The following is a 21,225-nucleotide window of genomic DNA, read 5'->3' as shown; positions in this document are numbered from 1 at the left end:
TACCAGTCAAAAGTTTGGACACCTACTCATTCCAGGTTTTTTCTTTATTTTTACTATTTTCTAGGTTGTAGAATAATAGTGAAGATATCAAACTATGAAATAACACATATGAAATCATGTGGTAAACAAAAAAGTGTTAAACAAATCAAAATATGTTTTATATTTGAGATTCTTCTAAGTAGCCACCATTTGCCTTGATGTCAGCTTTGCACACTCTTGGCATTCTCTCAACCAGCTTCATGATGTAGTCACCTTGAATGCATTTCAATTAACAGGTGTGCCTTGTTAAAAGTAAATGTAATGCGTTTGAGGCAATCAGTTGTGTTGTGTTGGTAAAAGACCAAGTCCATATTATGGCAAGAACAGCTCAAATAAGCAAAGAGAAATGACAGTCCATCATTACTTTAAGACATGAAGGTCAGTCAATGCGGAAAATATCAAGAACTTTGAAAGTTTCTTCAAGTGCAGTTGCAAAAACCATCAAGCGCTATGATGAAACTGGCACTCATGAGGACCGCCACAGGAATGGAAGACCCACCCAGAGTTACCTCTGCTGCAGAGGATAAGTTCAATAGTTCATTAGAGTTACCAGCCTCAGATTGCAGCCCAAGTAAATGCTTCACAGAGTTCAAGTAACAGACACATCTCAACATCAACTGCTCAGAGGAGACTGCGTGAATCAGGCCTTCATGGTTGAATCGCTGTAAAGAAACCACTACTAAAAGGACACTAATAAGAAGAAGAGACTTGCTTGGACCAAGAAACATGAGCAATGGACATTAGACCGGTGGAAAATCGGTCCTTTGGTCTGAGTCCAAATTTGCGATTTTTGGTTCCAACCGCCATGTCTTTGTGAGACGCAGTGTAGGTGAACGGATGATCTCTGCATGTGTGGTTCCCACCGTGAAGCCTGGAGGAGGTGTGATGGTGTTTTGCTGGTGACATTGTCGGTGATTTATTTAGAATTCAAGGCACACAAAACCAGCATGGCTACCACAGCATTATGCAGCGATACGCCATCCCATCTGGTGTGCGCTTAGTGGGACTATCATTTTGTTTTCAACAGGACAATGACCCAAAACACACCTCTAGGTTGTGTAAGGGCTATTTGACCAAGGAGAGTGATGGAGTGCTGCATCAGATGACCTGGCCTCTACAAAATCACCCGACCTCAACCCAATTGAGATGGTTTGGGATGAGTTGGACCGCAGTGAAGGAAAAGCAGCCAACAAGTGCTCAGCATATGTGGGAACTCCTTCAAGACTGTTGGAAAAGCATTCCTCATGAAGCTGGTTGAGAGAATGCCAAGAGTGTACAAAGCTGTCATCAAGGCAAAGGGTGGCTACTTTGAAGAATCTCAAATATAATATACAGTGGGGAGAACAAGTATTTGATACACTGCCGATTTTGCAGGTTTTCCTACTTACAAAGCATGTAGAGGTCTTTAATTTTTATCATAGGTACACTTCAACTGTGAGAGACGGAATCTAAAACAAAAATCCAGAAAATCACATTGTATGATTTTTAAATAATTAATTTGCATTTTATTGCATGACATAAGTATTTGATCACCTACCAACCAGTAAGAATTCCGGCTCTCACAGACCTGTTAGTTTTTCTTTAAGAAGCCTTCCTGTTCTCCACTCATTACCTGTATTAACTGCACCTGTTCGAACTCGTTACCTGTATAAAAGACACCTGTCCACACACTCAATCAAACAGACTCCAACCTCTCCACAATGGCCAAGACCAGAGAGCTGTGTAAGGACATCAGGGATAAAATTGTAGACCTGCACAAGGCTGGGATGGGCTACAGGACAATAGGCAAGCAGCTTGATGAGAAGGCAACAACTGCTGGCGCAATTATTAGAAAATGGAAGAAGTTCAAGATGACGGTCAATCACCCTCGGTCTGGTGCTCCATGCAAGATCTCACCTCGTGGGGCATCAATGATCATGAGGAAGGTGAGGGATCAGCCCAGAACTACACGGCAGGACCTGGTCAATGACCTGAAGAGAACTGGGACCACAGTCTCAAAGAAAACCATTAGTAACACACTACGCCGTCATGGATTAAAATCCTGCAGCGCACGCAAGGTCCCCCTGCTCAAGCCAACGCATGTCCAGGCCCGTCTGAAGTTTGCCAATGACCATCTGGATGATCCAGAGGAGGAATGGGATAAGGTAATGTGGTCTGATGAGACAAAAATATAGCTTTTTGGTCTAAACTCCACTCGCCGTGTTTGGAGGAAGAAGAAGGATGAGTACAACCCCAAGAACACCATCCCAACCGTGAAGCATGGAGGTGGAAACATCATTCTTTGGGGATGCTTTTCTGCAAAGGGGACAGGACGACTGCACCGTATTGAGGGGAGGATGGATGGGGCCATGTATCGCGAGATCTTGGCCAACAACCTCCTTCCCTCAGTAAGAGCATTGAAGATGGGTCGTGGCTGGGTCTTCCAGCATAACAACGACCCGAAACACACAGCCAGGGCAACTAAGGAGTGGCTCCGTAAGAAGCATCTCAAGGTCCTGGAGTGGCCTAGCCAGTCTCCAGACCTAAACCCAATAGGAAATCTTTGGAGGGAGCTGAAAGTCCGTATTGCCCATTGACAGCCCCGAAACCTGAAGGATCTGGAGAAGGTCTGTATGGAGGAGTGGGCCAAAATCCCTGCTGCAGTGTGTGCAAACCTGGTCAAGACCGACAGGAAACGTATGATCTCTGTAATTGCAAACAAAGGTTTCTGTACCAAATATTAAATTCTGCTTTTCTGATGTATCAAATACTTATGTCATGCAATAAAATGCAAATTAATTACTTAAAAAGCATACAATGTGATTTTCTGGATTTTTGTTTTAGATTCCGTCTCTCACAGTTGAAGTGTACCTATGATAAAAATTACAGACCTCTACATGCTTTGTAAGTAGGAAAACCTGCAAAATCGGCAATGTATCAAATACTTGTTCTCCCCACTGTATATTTTGATTTGTTTAACACTTTTTTTGGTTACTACATGATTCCATATGTGTTATTTCATAGTTTTGATTTCTTCACTATTATTCTACAATGTAGAAAATAGTAAAAATAAAAGACAAACCCTTGAATGAGTCGGTGTGTCCAAACTTTTGACTGGTACTGTACATATGTGGATACCAAAATATGTTTTAATTTCAACAGTTTTCTGGAAGAAATGGTGCATTTTTTGCAAGGGTGCCAATATTCTTGGCCACGACTGTAGCTTTCAAATCATCCAAGGCTATCTACCTGTAAAGTAAGAAATTCAGCTGGTCTAAATCCTCTTACGGGCCTGTATTGACTGTAATATAAAAGCCTGGAGCTTAAACTGTAAGGAGAAGTCAGGGCACACTCCACAGCGTGCGCTATTGAATGGTGTACGGGAAAGCTGAGGGGACAAACCAAGATTGGATTTAAACACGATTATTCAGGCAATTTCATGGCTGCTTAGCTCACAGCGACAAAGGAGAGGCGGAAAAGGCGCTCCATTTAAAAGCAATAAATCACCTGGCAGAAATTACCACCACCCCTCCGAACGACACTTTTATGGAATTCCTGACATTAAAAGCAAAAGTGCTGAAATTAACCTAGATTACTCTGTAGTCAGCGAAAATCACAGCCACAGCACACATAAAGCAGCGAGAGGCGACAAAGGGAGCAGGAAAAAAAGATACAAAAATCGAAACAAAAAATACTTCATTTCGTTTTTATTAACAAAACCTATTTGAAGAGACACTTCAGCCGTACAAGCAACACACCATCACAGCTTATTGTGAAATATGGGGAGCGCTCAATTGTTGTTCCCGTTCAGAATTGATTTGGTAGTTCATTTCATTTCAGGCCCACAATGAGCCTCCAACTGTGAAAATGATTCAATCTACAAAATCTCATAAAGAAAATAAATTGGGTGTTTAAAAATGGAGGAAAGAGGAGAGGTGGAGTGTTTTATCCATCCAAGCATCTCCCAGTGGAGCCAAGGGAACAGAACGTCACTGCAGTAGTGCCAGCAGCAGCCTGAGTGAATTCCACAGAGAAATACAACACAGCAAAACACTAGTTATTTATGTATCACTATACACCAGTGGGATAGAAAACAAGGACATCTGGGAGTGTTAAACCGATGTCTACGCAACCTCTAGATAACCCTGTGATCCTGCATGACTATCAAGTCACTCAGTAAGGAGAAAACGTTTTGAAATGGGAAGTTACTGCCTGAACTTGTCCAATATTAAATACAGATTCATTTTCCATTGCAGAACAGGACCCTGCCTGGAGTGAATCAAGATTGAGCTGCCTTTAACTACCTTATGCTCAAAACAGGGCAAGAGTTAATGACCCTTCGACAGTTATAACAGAAACTCGGTTTCAACTGAAAGCACTAATCTGCTCTAAATTAAAGATGCATTAAAGGTTTTGTATAATTTCAGCCAGTAGTTTTGAAAGTAGCGCTCAGGAGCCAAAACGGGTCCCCGAAAATTGAGCACAATTGTGTACATCATAAATTCTGTATGATATGTTATATCCTGCAACAACAAAACAAATCCTGCATTTCGTATGATACATTACAAATTCCAATACGTACCACATGTTATGAATTTCTAAGTGCTTAAGATCTCGTTCAATCTCTAATGAGATGATCTACTTCAGTGATATAATATCTATTATAGAAATCAATCAATCAATCAATCAATTTTATTTTATATAGCCCTTCTTACATCAGCTAATATCTCGAAGTGCTGTACAGAAACCCAGCCTAAAACCCCAAACAGCTAGTAATGCAGGTGTAGAAGCACGGTGGCTAGGAAAAACTCCCTAGAAAGGCGAAAGCCTAGGAAGAAACCTAGAGAGGAACCAGGCTATGAGGGGTGGCCAGTCCTCTTCTGGCTGTGCCGGGTGGAGATTATAACAGAACCATGCCAAGATGTTCAAAAATGTTCATAAGTGACAAGCATGGTCAAATAATAATCAGGAATAAATCTCAGTTGGCTTTTCATAGCCGATCATTAAGAGTTGAAAACAGCAGGTCTGGGACAGGTAGGGGTTCCATAACCGCAGGCAGAACAGTTGAAACTGGAATAGCAGCAAGGCCAGGCGGACTGGGGACAGCAAGGAGTCACCACGGCCGGTAGTCCCGACGTATGGTCCTAGGGCTCAGGTCTCTCAGTTGGCTTTTCATAGCCGATCATTAAAGAGTTGAAAACAGCAGGTCTGGGACAGGTAGGGGGTTTCGTAGCCGCAGGCAGAACAGTTGAAACTGGAATAGCAGCAAGGCCAGGCGGACTGGGGACAGCAAGGTGTCATCATGCCCGGTAGTCCTGACGTATGGTCCTAGGGCTCAGGTTCTCAGAGAGAAAGAGAGAACGAGAGAATTAGAGAGAGCATACTTAAATTCACACAGGACACTGGATAAGACAGGAGAAGTACTCCAGGTATAACCAACTAACCCCAGCCCCCCGACACATAAACTACTGCAGCATAAATACTGGAGGCTGAGACAGGAGCGGTCCGGAGACACTGTGGCCCCATCCGAAGAAACCCCCGGACAGGGCCAAACAGGAAGGATATAACCCCACCCACTCCGCCAAAGCACAGCCCCCGCACCACTAGAGGGATATCCCCAACCACCAACTTACAATCCTGAGACAAGGCCGAGTATAGCCCACAGAGGTCTCCACCACAGCACAAACCAAGGGGGGGGCGCCAACCCAGACAGGAAGATCACGTCAGTAACTCAACCCACTCACAAATCACTTCAAGGCATCATCAGCATCTTTTATCAACGCACCAGCATCAAATCAGAAGTACTGTACCACACAAAGAGTGATTTATTCTGCTCCGAATCATCTCTTGTCCAATAAAGAGATAAATATTGTGAAACCAATCACGGAGTGCCATTGGTGCCATCCCTTGTTTGGTACAGCATCACTGTTTTGCACTGAGCCCTTGAGATTGGCTAGGTGTTCCATAAACACTTCAAACACCGAATACTAACTCATCTTCAAAGAACGTCTCGCTCCATAAGTCCACAGATTACAGCCCTGTCAGCGGCACAAAGACATGCCACCCACAGTGACGGGCTCATGTGGCAACACACAGGCCTCTGCTGGCTTGAAACCCACCACGCTCAAATATTCACTCACCTATCAATTCAATACCATTGGCAGTGGCACGAATGGCACAGTTAGGGTGGTACAAATTAACCAATGACCTGAGGGCTGCTAGATCAAACTTGGACTGAAGTAGTTAGCTGTGCACCGGAACTGCCTCAGTGTCCACTCAGTGTTTAGGGATCTGAGGAAGAGCCATGGCGGAGGGAGAGAGAGAGGAAGAAAGAGGACAGTTAAGTACTAAGTCAGTCTATCCCTCTGGTTTCTCTAGAATTTCTCCATTCAAAAAGGTGGGCACTAACCTGCAACAGTAAAGTTTAAAAAAAAGTCATTTAAAGCACAAGGACAATTTAGACAAAACAAATGCATTTGTTTCTGTAAATGACTCACTCTTTCAGAGGGCCTGGTTTACAAAGTGAGCGCACAGCAGTCTGACCTTTCCTTACAGCATTAACATTTATGGAAATCTGGGGGAATGAAAGCTGTGAATAACAAAACATTGGGCCTCTTAAGTCTGCTAAGAAAATGCCAGCTCACACACCCCAGAATAGAACAGCGACACACACCTTTGTGCCGTTAGGTTTGGAGTGACAGAACGAGGTATTTAGCAGTCTGACCTTAAGCACTTAATCACCCTGAACACGCAAACTGCACAGAATCTCCCAGCCCACTCTTCCTCAGCCCGGAGGAGTATCAGAGAGCAGCAGAGGCAGAAGTTAAAGCCCTCTCCACACGTAAAGCCCACACTAAATAGATCAGCACTTCCTTAGCAGGTGACTCCATTAAGCTGCTTTCCCCCCCCTCACCTTTACCGGGGTGATCGAGGTGAGGCACTTGGGATTCAAAAGACTGAGGCTCCACCATGGTTAGCCTTGAATGCACTAGCTGTGTGGTGGGTGTTGGGGCTAAGGGTTAGAAACAGAAACCCTGGCTGTCGCATGCTTCCCAGTTGAAACAGTTAGCGGGGCGGGATTCTTCAAGTGTTTGCTGTCATTCAACGAGAGAGAGCGCAGCAGCTTGGCCCTACTGTCTGCAGTGCACTACTAGTTTTCATGAACATTTTGTTCACTCGAGAAGTACTGCACCTTACATCTTAGCTAGATGTAAAATTGCGCGACTAGACCCCCTCGCCAAAAACGTCAATTTATTTCAGATGTATTGATTTATCTATTTTGAGGAAGTGTTAAAGAGGGACAAAGAGTAATATTGGTGCTTTTTTCTCGTTTTTTCAAGCGAAGGTCTTTAGGGAGTATGCGATGTTCGCATCGCCTAGCCGAGTTCTGCTAGGAGCAAACCCAACCCATGTATGCGGACGCCTTAACTGTTACGGCACCATGCTGGGTAACACTGGCAAGCTTTCACAGGAAGTGCCTAATCCTAACTTCTTCCCTTCTTCCACATGGGGCGGGGGCTGTCCTTGGAGAGATGGGTGGGTGGAGGGTGAGGGGCAATCCTAAAATCTCAATTAACAACGTGGCTAATTAACCACAGGCACATTCTTGAAATCTAATGAACTATTTTCAGCAGACTGATAATGAGCATCTGACACACACACACACACAAAGAGAGAGCGAGCACGAGAGGGAGGAGTGTGTGTTTTAATGTTTAAAATATGTCTCAACCATAAACTGTAAAATGAGAAATGGATTGGTGAGGTGATGTACAGCATTGAGTATTCTTCACCATGCCACAATCTTTTGGGAACCCTGCACCGAATCCACCCCCATACAATCCCACACGATGCTTTCAGACGCGGTAAACTGGCTAATCTTCCCCCCCCCCAGATCAGAGTGGAGACCTCATTGTTTCGAAGCCGTTTGAGTTAATCACTGATTAACAGGCAAAACAAGCCCCTGAGCCAGGGCTAAAAACAGAGTTGAACTGCTGCTCTTCTGGTTCTCACACAAAACACCCAAAGACCAACAGAAGGAACCAAACAGAATGACCATTACCTCTCCCACTATAACAAACACTAACCACTAATATAGGCCTATGCTTAGTGGTGGTTAATCCTTGTGCAACGATCACAAAAAAATCCTTAACCACCGACAAATGAGAAAAACAGGGCAAGAAGCCCAAAGTCTAGGTTGTAAGAAAAGTATTTGGTTTTAAATGCTTTTATGATTAACATGTTTTGTGCGATAAACATGATTACTAATAGCTAATCCTCACTGGGGACACGCCACACAGAGGCACCCCAGACATGGAGATTAATTAGTGCTGTTCTTAGGATAACAAACAAACACGCACTGCCAAACATCACGTTACACACCCGTGTTTCACTATGGCGATCCAAACATTTATATCAACGCCACTATACAGTAACCGTACCAACCTGCCCCCTACACAACCACAGACTGTCCTTGACAACTAGGCTGATTAACAACAAATTAAAAACCTAGGCCCCGGCGTTGCCACGACAACCTCTTGTACGAGCACAGTTGGCCCTAATAGGCCCACTTGTTAGGATCCATGTAATTAATTGACCCCGCCTCCATTCAGCTGCTAGTGCCAAGTCTCTGGAATGGACTGCCCCTGCTGCTCAGGCAGAGCAAGGACACCTCACCTTGGATCGACTATCTGGACCTGCCCCACGTCCACCACAACACAGCTCCACATGGAGCCTTTACTTCCCCTTCGATTTGACCAAGGCATATAGTAACTGCTGTGAATGAAAATGAAGTCAGAACCCTCCTGCATGCATTCAACATCCGTGAGTGGAGTGGGGATCTAGGGTTTGAATCTTGTGGTAAAGCATTTGCATGGTGTCTCTAGCTGTGCACAGATCGGTGCCCTTATAAAGCAGAGCCATTGAGATGCAGAGCCTGCAGCGCTCTTCATCTCTGTATCCATATGAACACGCATTAATATTAATGGAGTCTGAGGTTAGCTGGGTCTCTGATCTGAGGCTGAGCAAGAGCGAGAAGTTAGAGAGAGTGGACAGAGTGTTTCCCCAGTCCTCTGTGTTCCAGTACTACATATTCAACACCACTGAGGATACTATTCCAGAGCTCCTGACCCTGGCCACCAAGAGGCCCATCAGCCCCAAGACGCAGTATGAGAGAGAAATAAAGACCAAGCTGAAGCACTGATATGCACACAGACACACTTCACTCCACCTCTCCATCACTCTCATACACACATAACATAAACACATTGCACTCATTCAACCATTTACATCCATCCCTCGCTTCCTCTCTCTCTCTCTAATCTCTTCATGAGGGGTGTTCGTTCGTGGAACAGAATAACCTCGGGGGTGAATATAGTTATTTGTGCTTGAAGAGACTCAGGCGGATACCTCTTTACGAGAGTGTCACTCCCCATTTGTCTCTGCTCTGCTCAGCAGCACCGGAGAAAGCAGCGCGGCGCTCTAAAAGAACCCTCCGGAAGCACAGGCCGGAAGCGTGGGAAAAAGCATTCCCGGCTCCGCTCTGCTGTTCAGGCCAAGTGCAGAGTACTCATTAGCTCTCATCACATAAACCCTCGCACTCAGATTCACACACTTTCTCATATTTAAGAGATCGGTTGGCATAATCAGGTATTCCTCTGTGAAACTGAACCACAGACATCCATTAGAACAGTCTGTCTATCTGTAAACTCTGAATACTCTGTGAAAGCTATTCAACAAAAATCTGTATGAAAACCACATTATCTTTCAACTGAGAATCCCAATGGGAAAAACAAACTCAAAAACCTTTTAGAGAACTCTTCTGGGTCTAGTCTATCCAGCGTGCGCCAATCAGTAGAGCAGTTTGTTTCATATGGTTGTGTTTGAAATGTCAGGCTAGTGCTGGAGGGAAGGGGGATGGATGCTGCTCACACACACACGGTTGCTGCACATGAAGCTCCGGGAGGGGGTAATGGGTCCTGCAGGTAAACAGGATGAGGAAGGCGCTCGTGGTTCTGCCTGAGGCAAACTAGACCCTTCTGTTCCAGCATTTAGCAGACAAGTGCTCTACTAATTAGGAATTAATATTTAATAACGGAGAGACAAAGGGGCGTTTCACCCCAGGAGAGCGATGGCGAGATGAGGGAGATGGGGGACATGGGGGTAGGGAACAGAGGACGATAGTCTCCCAGACAGCATTAGTGAAAGGTTTCAATGTGAAGGAAAGCTGGGGATACACAGGATTTGTTTTCATGGCCCAGAATCTGGCCAGTGAAGCTAGAGAAATACATTACAAATCCATCAGCTTGCATTTAGTCAGAATGTCTCCACACAATTACCCATCGGCCTTGGGGTTAATCACTCAGGCAATTTATGCATTTTCCATACCTGACTTACTGTATATCACAAAAAAATGCTAATATCATCTATGTGGGGATAGGCTCGGCGTGATATGCGGTTTCCCATAAATTAATGTCATAAACTTCCACAGAAATCTGACAGAGCAATAAATATCAAACAGAAATTAAACATTATCTCTGGATTTAATCATGGAAATATGATCGGTAAACTCACAGGGCAGTATAAAATACAGAGATTAGTTTAATCATTGAAATATGATAACTAAACTCAGAATTCCCTATGCTGGTTTCATCAGCCGACAACTGCCAAAACATATCCTCTCATTAAATTTGATAATAATGTGCCCTGGCAGTGAGGATAATAAACATTGTCTTTTGAAAATCTCTGTTTATGACATGGATAACATGGTTTGTAATCACTTATCTTCTGATTAACACAGCACATGCTTGAGAGAGCCTTTTCTGTGATTCAAGTCCAAAAGGATGGTCCTCTCTAGCGTATGAAGTTACATAGAGTTCTCCGACAGTGGCCATGACAACAGGGTTTTATTTGACCCTGTACGCATCGTCCCAGCCATATAAAGTGGTAAAAAGCAGCAGAATTATCAGAGAGAACCTGAATAATAAACTGCAAGCACTGTGTTTAGGGTATTTATGTGGTAAAATGGCTGAGCGAGCGAGCATGTGTGAAAGGAGGCGGCATATAATAAAAAGCTACAGAATGTAAAATAGTTCTATAGAGAAAAGTTCTGGGCTCACTAGGAGAAGGTGGGGGGGGTTGCGTGGTAGTATGCCCTTTGCAGGGCAATCATCATCAGCGTGGACCGGGCCAGCCCACGTAACAGCATTCCATTCCATCGTTGATCAATGCCCTCATGAATTAAATTAGAGTGCAAGATGACTAAATGTGATAAGACGCAGAGGATTCACACAGATCTGAAGGGGAGATATCAACCCTGTATGGTTCTCTTCAGCAGGCCAGTCATCCATCCAGGCAGGCAGGCAGCCAGGCAGTTGTAGATAAATAGGCCAAGGTGAACTCACCCTACCTCACCACAGCACAGCCCTCTTATCTCCTGCTCCATAGCCCTGCAGGCAGAGGTCCACACCTCTATTGATGCAGCACAGAGATGAGGGGCATAATTAAAGCTAATCAACTTCATCAGATGGAGGCTCGGTGGAACTAACGGTTGCTACAGGAGAGCCTGGTTTAGCCTGGTTTAACATTCTACTTCTCTGAACTTTGTAACAAGGGCATTCTAAACCCTAACTACAGTTGTGTGTGTGTGTATAAGTGAAAAGTGCTTTTCCCCTAAAAATGTAATATAGTTATTTCTTTCTCGAATTCCAACTGTCACTCACTACCTCACCACACAGAGATACAAACACCAAAATAACACAAAATAGGGCTCTGTAGTGAAATGTAGAGTCAGAGGCTGTTGTCCTGTGCTGCTGGGAGCAGAGACATGGGGACTCACTTTTTTGTGTGCTGGGCTGTGGCTGCTGTGGTGGAGCATCCAGGATCTTGGGGGTGCAGACCAGACGCTGAGACGAGAGGTTCTGCTGCCGTCTCTGTAGGCAGGCTAACATGGCTGCTGCTTTCTGAGGGTTCTACAGCCGCTCGGACCTCGGGGGAACCTGATAGGGACAAGTAGAGAAAAACACATCGTTAGCTTTTGATCATGTATTAAATTACAAGCTGCTGGCCATTGAACTGAATGCAAAACCCAAAACTAAAGTCAAAGCCCTGTAAGCAAACTGCTACCATGCTGATGGAGGTCTCTGTGCTCTCCCTCCAATGAATGCATGCTCTCTACTTTCCTTTTTAAAGCCTAAATAAAACTGTTCCCACTCAGGCCCGTATTACCATAGTCAAACTCAGCAACCCCCCTTTGAACTGCGGCGGCTACACATCTAAGAATGTAAAATCACTTAACATCAAGTCAACTTCCCCCACTCTGCTTAGACACTATGATGGCTCTTTGCTGTTCTCCATCTTGCCCTGTCTGTTGCAATAACACAGCCCATTTACAAGGTCTGTTGTTGCTGCCGGCTGCCGGCTGCATCCTGTACCCAGTCAATAGCCCGGTCCTCAGGGACTCTAGAATTGCTCTATGAATTGATGGTGGTATTGATCATAAGTGAAAATCCAAAAGTAGCTCGTTCCCCCAAATGGCTTTGGCACACACACATTAAAGGTGCTTTTGTGTATGATGAAGTGTTTTCCTCCAGTATCTTTGATTGTAGTTATCATTCTGAATACCAGGCCTAAGTGGGGTAATATATTCTAGCCCCTATAGATACTATAGGTGCATAGGCCTACCTCCAACAACATCCGATAGTACTGAATGATCATCTTTGTGTCAGCAAATCAAAATTCGACTTCATACTCCCAGCCAAAAAAACTACACCACTGAAATTTCAATTGAAGTGAATGCCTTGCACACAGATGTCTCAGAGAGGCTTCATTTCTTTATTCTCCCTCTTCCTCTCTTCTTTTACAGTTCTTGTTGTTTTCATTTTTCCCTCTAGGTCCACAGGCCAGCTTAAGTGAGTCAGATACAGGAGCGAGCGCTCAGTGACTGGCTGCAGAAACAGGATTACCTCCACCTCAAAAAGGGAGGAACAAAGTGGGTTTCATTCTAGTCAGGTGCCTGAAGAGATCCACCCCACCTCACAACCCTCTCCTCCTCCCGAGTCTGCCTCTTCTCTCACACTTTGACAGCCTCACTTCAAAACCACCCAGCACAGCCTCTCATGTGATCACACAAAGCTGAAAAGCTAAAAGCCTCTCTCGATGGTCGGACTCCATTTTGAAAAGAATACCAATTTCACAACAACCCTTCCATTACCACGCATTTGTCAAAGAAGGGCTGAGGAGAAAAGGCACAGAGCGAGAGAAAAGGAATCTCCGGGGAAATGCCTCCACTGCTTTACCGGCGGAAAATAAGAGACGAGTATCAGAATACCTTCCATTAGGCTACTCCCCCAATTTGCTCCTGGATAAAAATGCATCAAGAAAAGCATTATCATTCACAGAGGCCAACGCTTTCTTTAAGCAGAAAAATGAAATTCTTAAAGTGGAAAAAACGAAGCGAGAAAAGGAAATGGTCACGCATAACTGACAAAGTTTCTTTCATCCCATCAAAATCTAAAAGTAAAATAAAGAGGTTTTGTGAGACCTTCGAGTAAAAGTGCTTTTGCATTCTCCATTAGACTGCCTCTAAAAAGGACAGAGCGCACCAGTTCTGTTGACAGTATCTGAGCTAAAGGGCTCATTCTATTGCCTGACAGACATTTTCTCAGTCTCTTACTCTCTCGGTGATAAAGTTTCTCCTAAGTTTAGCTGACCAAGTTAATACATGACAAATTCAATGTTTCATTGCAAACACATGCAGCACATCTTACAATTTAAGGCATTGTTTAAACCCAAGATATCTTGGTGTTAATCATCCAGTCAAACAGCTGTCAGCAAGATAACAACAGGAGGAGGAGCTATGATACATTCATCAACACAGCTCTACTCCAACCTTATTACAGCTGTGACCCAATAGGTATTTGAAGCAGAAACGTCATGGTCATATATCAAATTCCCCACCTGCTAAGCCATACTGCTTACTTATTATTATAGCATTGCTGACATTCAAAAGGCCTCCAACAAACAACTGCTGACCAGTTTTTCCTCAAATTAACCATGCAGTTTAACACCAGCTAATATGTACCCCAGCTCCTGATGACTTAAACCTCACTTAAATCCCATAGATCCTCCTCTTCTTCTCCCAACCAATTACCTGGGAGCTTTGTGCTCCCTATGCTCTAGTCGACAAGGTCTCCACGGCGATGGATAATGAGAAAAGGAGACAAAGTTTGAGTGGCAAGGACGGTAAATCCTTGCCACTTTGGGGTGACATCAGTGGCTCCGATAAGAGGTGTTATCAGGTGTGATGCGGTCCACTGAGGGTCTGCCACAGAGATAAGGACCTCTGGCTCTGCACTCCATCTTTTGTTTCCCAAGGTTTCCCTGATAAGGATGTTTTGGCAGACTAATTGTCCGCTCCATCAATGATGGTCTGAGCGCACCATTTTTAGGGGGCCTGGGGGAATGGCATTGGAAAATAAAATGTCTAATTGTACAAACTATTGTCTTTTCCCTGGGCTCTTGACGAACGGGATTGTGTGTGGGAAGATAACAAGGTCATTTGGGAGCGAGAAGGGCAGTGATGGGGGAGCTAGATGATGATGGCTGTTATGGTTTAAATGGACAGAAGTCTGACATGATCCTCTTAAATTCTTACTGGATCCAGATGGCATCCCCCAGGGACATGTAGTCTATCCTTCAAAAAGAGTAGGCGACCCTTGAGAGAGCAATTGATACGGCACATCAACCTGATATCTCATCTAGAAAGTTTGCCTTCCATTTACTGAATCGTTTTTTTCAGGCTGAAAATGAGAAAGGCCATCCTTCTGGCCAGATAGTAGCTTTATAGCACACACAGATGAGGCTGTGCTCTGCCTGACCTTCCAGTCTCTCCGCTCCTCTCTGAGCGGCCTCCAGGGCCTTGACTGGAGCAGAGTAACATTGCCCTGAGACCCTTCCTTTCAATAAATACAAAGACGCACAGACAAAAGACACACTCGCTTCGCATACCCCCCAACCCCTCCAAACCTTCCTCCCCAATCCTCTTGGCTTGTCTTTGCAGTTCTCAGAATCATCAGTTAATAATTAGATGATAATGAAAAAAGGTTTAAGCTGAGCGCCCTTTTCATTCTCTAGTTGGATTAGTATGCTAATGTCCTTCCTTCCCTACCCACTGTGAAATCCCTGGCAGGCCAAAAAGCTAACACCGACACAGGAGGAACAGAACAAACTTCATACAGTAAGGTTGATTTACAGAACAACAATTAGGCGAAGGGTACTTTAACTTTGCTTGACATGTTTTAAGTATATAGACTGTGTGTGGCCTCCTTACAGAGTCATCACTCTGTGAATAACAGAGCTATAACCTTTCAAAGAGCGGCCAGCCACCCACAGGCTCTTCACAGCCTGAAATGAATGCACCCTGCGTCGACGGTGTTACTAGTGTTCTGTAACATTGGATAAGACTCAACATTAGTGATGCGGTCACAAAGACCTGCAAAACCACAGGTTCTGTATGGGGAGGACAGTAAAATGGGTATCAAATGACTGCTTTAAAAGCATTGAAAATGTAGGTTTTGTGAATAATTCATGCCAAAAGCGAGACCAAAAGAAAATTTCCATCAATGACCTTCAATGCCAACTGACAGCTTGCAGTCAAACCTAAAGACTATCCACTTCTCAAACAGTAGGAAGACTTGAATGTAGGCGTTCTCCATAGAACAGGGCTATCGGCATGGCTGACCTGTCTCCATCTCATCTAGCCATCACACGCAGAATCTCAAAGGCCTCCTCTAAATGGACGCAGGGTCCTGTCTGAGCGATGGAGCCAAGGAGACAGGGCAAGCAGAGTCTAGTCAGAGTCTAAAACAGACAGGCAGACAGCTACTGCAGCTGCCGGTTTCATCTCTGCACCTCCTCATGCATTTTGTATGGAATTTATTACTCCAATAAGAGCCATCCTGTTTAAAGTTTGCATAATTGGAATCAGAGCACGGTATGAGAGACCCAGATTTCTCTTATGCGTTTTTTTTTTTTTTAAAGAAATACAAAAAGAAAACACGAGGTTGAACTGCAGGACATGCAAACAACCCAGGGCAGCTCTGCTCTACACAGCAGGCCTGAGGCCGACAACAATGAGCCTCATTTTCATTGAGATTACCTCCTGTACAAAAGGTATTACAACAGTGTTAAGCAGGGTTTGGCATTGTTATTTCTATACAATGGATGCACTTGCTCTAAAATTTATGGAAAATAAATACAATGGGTCGATATAGGAATATCCCTCGAGAGACTGCTGGCAGATGCATTTTGAGAGAACCATAAAACATTTGTGAGCAGGAGAGAATGAGTAGCCTGGACTCAGTAGAGTATTCATATTCATTTAAAAATGTATTTAGACCTAGGCCTATATGCAAAACCAAAAATACAATCTCCAACCCAAAATACAATTCTCTACTAGAATGGGAAAAAATATTAGACTACAGACACATTGTCAACTTGGGGGAAGTAGGTAACCTGAACATACAGCCCATGTAGGCCAATCGTAAAGCCCATGAACACATCCAGTGCTGTCAGGGCATCATTAATAGTTATCTGGTACAGAGCCTTGGGTTCACTCAACCCTGTCCTTGCACAGCTCACAGGTGCCAAGGTAAAACCACTGCTCTTGCTTTGGGCATGGAGCCTGGCAATAGCCGAGGGAGCATAAAAAGTAAACAGCACCTTATCTTATCCTCATCCCACACTGGCTGTGGATAACCCACGGGCATGTTGGCTTACCTTTGGAAAACCTTGACTTCTAGTATAGTGCCTTGCAAAAGTATTCAGCCCCCTTGGCGTTTTTCCTATTTTGTTGCATTACAACCTGTAATTTAAACAGATTTTTCTTTGGATTTCATGTAATGGACATATACAAAATGGTCCAAATTGGTGAAGTGAAATGAAAAAAGAAACTTGTTTCAAAATATTCTAACAAATAAATAATGGAAAAGTGGTGAGTGCATATGTATTCACCCCCTTTGCTATGAAGCCTCTAACTAAGATCTGGTGCAACCAATTACCTTCAGAGGTCAAATAATTAGTTAAATAAAAATATATACACACACGTTCTGAAAGGCCCCAGAGTCTGCAACACCACTAAGCAAGGGGCACCACCAAGCAAGCGGCACCATGAAGACCAAGGAGCTCTCCAAACAGGTCAGGGACAAAGTTGTGGAGATGTACAGATCAGGGTTGGGTTATAAAAAAATATCAGAAACTTTGAACATCCCACGGAGCACCATTAAATTAATTATTAAAAAATTGAAAGAATATGGCACCACAACAAACCTGCCAAGAGAGGGCCGCCCACCAAAAAAACTCACGGACCAGGCAAGGAGGGCATTAATCAGAGAAGCAACAAAGAGACCAAAGATAACCCTGAAGGAGCTGCAAAGCTCCACAGCGGAGATTGAAGTATCTGTCCATAGGACCACTTTAAGCCATACACTCCACAGAGCTGGGCTTTACAGAAGAGTGGCCAGAAAAAAGCCATTGCTTAATGAAAAAAATAAGCAAACACTTTTGGTGTTCGCCAAAAGGCATGTGGGAGACTCCCCAAACATATGGAAGAAGGTACTCTGGTCAGATTGAGCTTTTTGGCCATCAAGGAAAACGCTATGTCTGGCGCAAACCCAACACCTCTCATCACCCCGAGAACAACATCCCCACAGTTAAGCATGGTGGTGGCAGCATCATGCTGTGGGGATGTTTTTCCATCGGCAGGGACTGGGAAACTGGTCAGAATTGAAGGAATGATGGATGGCTCTAAATACAGGGATATTCTTGAGGGAAACCTGTTTCAGTCTTCCAGAGATTTGAGACAGGGACAGAGGTTCACCTTCCAGCAGGACAATGACCCAAAGCATACTGCTAAAGCAACACTTGAGTGGTTTAAGGGGAAACATTTAAAATGTCTTAGAATGGCCTAGTCAAAGCCCAGACCTGAGAATCTGTGGTATGACTTGGAGAATGGGCAAAAATCACAGTGGCTAGATGTGCCAAGCTTATAGAGACATACCCCAAGAGACTTGCAGCTGTAATTGCTGCAAAAGGTGGTTCTACAAAGTATTGACTTTGGGGGGGTGAATAGTTATGCACTCTCAAGTTCTGTTTTTGTTTGTCTTATTTCTTGTTTGTTTCACAATAAAACATATTTTGCATCTTCAAAGTGGTAGGCATGTTGTGTAAATACATTGATACAAACCCAATTTTAATTCCAGGTTGTAAGGCAACAAACTAGGAAAAATGCCAAGGGGGCTGAATACTTTCGCAAGCCACCGTCTATACAGTTGAAGTTGGAAGTTTACATACACCTTAGCCAAATACATTTAAACTCAGTTTTTCACAATTCCTGACATTTAATCCTAGTAAAAAATCCCTGTCTTAGGTCAGTTAGGATCACCACTTTATTTGAAGAATGTGAAATGTCAGAATAATAGGAGAGAGAATGATTTATTTCAGCTTTTATTTTTTTCATCACATTCCCAGTGGGTCAGAAGTTTACATACACTCAAATTAGTATTTTATAGCATTGCCTTTAAATTGTTTAACTTGGGTCAAACGTTTCAGGTAGCCTTCCACAAGCTTCCCACAATAAGTTGGGTGAATTTAGGCACATTCCTCCTGACAGAGCTGGTGTAACTGAGTCAGGTTTGTAGCCTCCTTGCTCGCACGCTTTTTCAGTTCTGCCCACACATTTTCTATATGATTGAGGGCAGGGCTTTGTGATGGCCACTCCAATACCTTGACTTTGTTGTCCTTAAGCCATTTTGCCACAACTTTGGAAGTATGCTTGGGGTCATTGTCCATTTGGAAGACCCATTTGCGACCAAGCTTTAACTTCCTGAATGATGTCTTGAGATGTTGCTTCAATATACCCACATAATTTTCCTTCCTCATGATGCCATCTATTTAGTGAAGTGCACCAGTCCCTCCTGCAGCAAAGCACCCCCACAGCATGATGCTGCCACCCCCGTGCTTCACGGTTGGGATGGTGTTCTTCGGCTTGCAAGCTACCCCCTTTTTCCTCCAAACATAACAATGGTCATTATGGCCAAACAGTTCTATTTTTGTTTCATCAAACCAGAGGACATTTCTCCAAAAAGTATGATCTTTGTCCCCATGTGCAGTTGCAAACCGTAGTCTGGCTTTTTTATGGTGGTTTTGGAACAGTGGCTTCTTCCTTGCTGAGCGGCCTTTCAGGTTATGTCGATATAGGACTCGTTTTACTGTGGATATACAGTGGGGAGAACAAGTATTTGATACACTGCCGATTTTGCAGGTTTTCCTACTTACAAAGGTGTAATTTTTTATCATAGGTACACTTCAACTGTGAGAGACGGAATCTAAAACAAAAATCCAGAAAATCACATTGTATGATTTTTAAGTAATGAATTTGCATTTTATTGTATGACATAAGTATTTGATATATCAGAAAAGCAGAACTTAATATTTGATACAGAAACCTTTGTTTGCAATTACAGAGATCATACATTTCCTGTAGGTCTTGACCAGGTTTGCACACACTGCAGCAGGGATTTTGGCCCACTCCTCCATACAGACGTTCTCCAGATCCTTCAGGTTTCGGGGCTGTCGCTGGGCAATACGGACTATTAGCTCCCTCCAAAGATTTTCTATTGGGTTCAGGTCTGGAGACTGGCTAGGCCACTCCAGGACCTTGAGATGCTTCTTACGGAGCCACTCCTTAGTTGCTCTGGCTGTGTGTTTCAGGTCGTTGTCATGCTGGAAGACCCAGCCACGACCCATCTTCAATGCTCTTACTGAGGGAAGGAGGTTGTTGGCTCGCTATACATGGCCCCATCCATCCTCCCCTCAATACGGTGCAGTCATCCTGTCCCCTTTGCAGAAAAGCATCCCCAAAGAATGATGTTTCCACCGCCATGCTTCACGGTTGGGATGGTGTTCTTGGGGTTGTACTCATCCTTCTTCCTCCAAACACGGCGAGTGGAGTTTAGACCAAAAAGCTATATTTTTGTCTCATCAGACCACATGACCTTCTCCCATTCCTCCTCTGGATCATCCAGATGGTCATTGGCAAACTTCAGACGGGCCCGGACATGCGCTGGCTTGAGCAGGGGGACCTTGCATGCGCTGCAGGATTTTAATCCATGACGGCGTAGTGTGTTACTAATGGTTTTCTTTGAGACTGTGGTCCCAGCTCTCTTCAGGTCATTGACCAGGTCCTGTCGTGTAGTTCTGGGCTGATCCCTCACCTTCCTCATGATCATTGATGCCCCACGAGGTGAGATCTTGCATGGAGCCCCAGACCGAGGGTGATTGACCGTCATCTTGAACTTCTTCTATTTTCTAATAATTGCGCCAACAGTTGTTGCCTTCTCACCAAGCTGCTTGCCTATTGTCCTGTAGCCCATCCCGGCCTTGTGCAGGTCTACAATCTTATCCCTGATGTCCTTACACAGCTCTCTGGTCTTGGCCATTGTGGAGAGGTTGGAGTCTGTTTGATTGAGTGTGTGGACAGGTGTCTTTTATACAGGTAATGAGTTCAAACAGGTGCAGTTAATACAGGTAATGAGTGGAGAACAGGAGTGCTTCTTAAAGAAAAACTAACAGGTCTGTGAGAGCCGGAATTCTTACTGATCAAATACTTATGTCATGCAATAAAATGCAAATTAATTCTCTCACAGTTGAAGTGTACTTATGATAAATATTACAGACCTCTACATGCTTTGTAAGTAGGAAAACCTGCAAAATCGGCAGTGTATCAAATACTTGTTTTCCCCACTGTAGATACTTTTGTCCCTGTTTCCTCCAGCATCTTCACAAGGTCCTTTGCTGTTGTTCTTGGATTGATTTGCACTTTTCACACCAAAGTACGTTCATCTCTAGGAGACAGAGCGCGCCTCCTTCCTGAGCGGTATCACGGCTGCGTGGTCCCATGGTGTTTACAGTTGCGTACTATTGTTTGTACAGATGAACGTGGTACCTTCAGGGGTTTGGAAATTGCTCCCAAGGATGAACCAGACTTGTGGAGGTCTACAATTTTTTTCTGAGGTCTTGGCTGATTTCTTTTGATTTTCCCATAATGTCAAGCAAAGAGGCACTGAGTTTGAAGGTAGGCTTTGAAATATATCCATAGGTACACCTCCAATTGACTCAAATGATGTCAAATAGCCTATCAGAAGCTTCTAAAGC

General features: G+C 44.1%; 1 protein-coding gene across 2 annotated transcripts in view; it reads right to left on the bottom strand.

The window, feature by feature from the left end:
* LOC121573831 (protein FAM222A-like) overlaps positions 1–21,225 on the bottom strand; it is a 36,231-nt gene that overhangs the window by 5,015 nt on the left and 9,991 nt on the right. For both annotated transcript variants that reach the window (XM_045222644.1, XM_045222643.1), the window contains exon 2: positions 11,852–12,011. In XM_045222644.1, the coding sequence (XP_045078579.1) occupies positions 11,852–11,963 (112 nt within the window). In that variant the 5' untranslated portion in view covers positions 11,964–12,011. The remainder of the gene's footprint in view (positions 1–11,851; positions 12,012–21,225) is intronic.

This window comes from Coregonus clupeaformis, chromosome 9 (assembly GCF_020615455.1).
Source record: "Coregonus clupeaformis isolate EN_2021a chromosome 9, ASM2061545v1, whole genome shotgun sequence".
NCBI classification, from domain to species: Eukaryota; Metazoa; Chordata; class Actinopteri; order Salmoniformes; family Salmonidae; genus Coregonus; species Coregonus clupeaformis.
The sequence above is the reverse complement of the archived record's forward strand: the minus strand, read 5'-3'. Positions and strand labels throughout refer to the sequence as shown.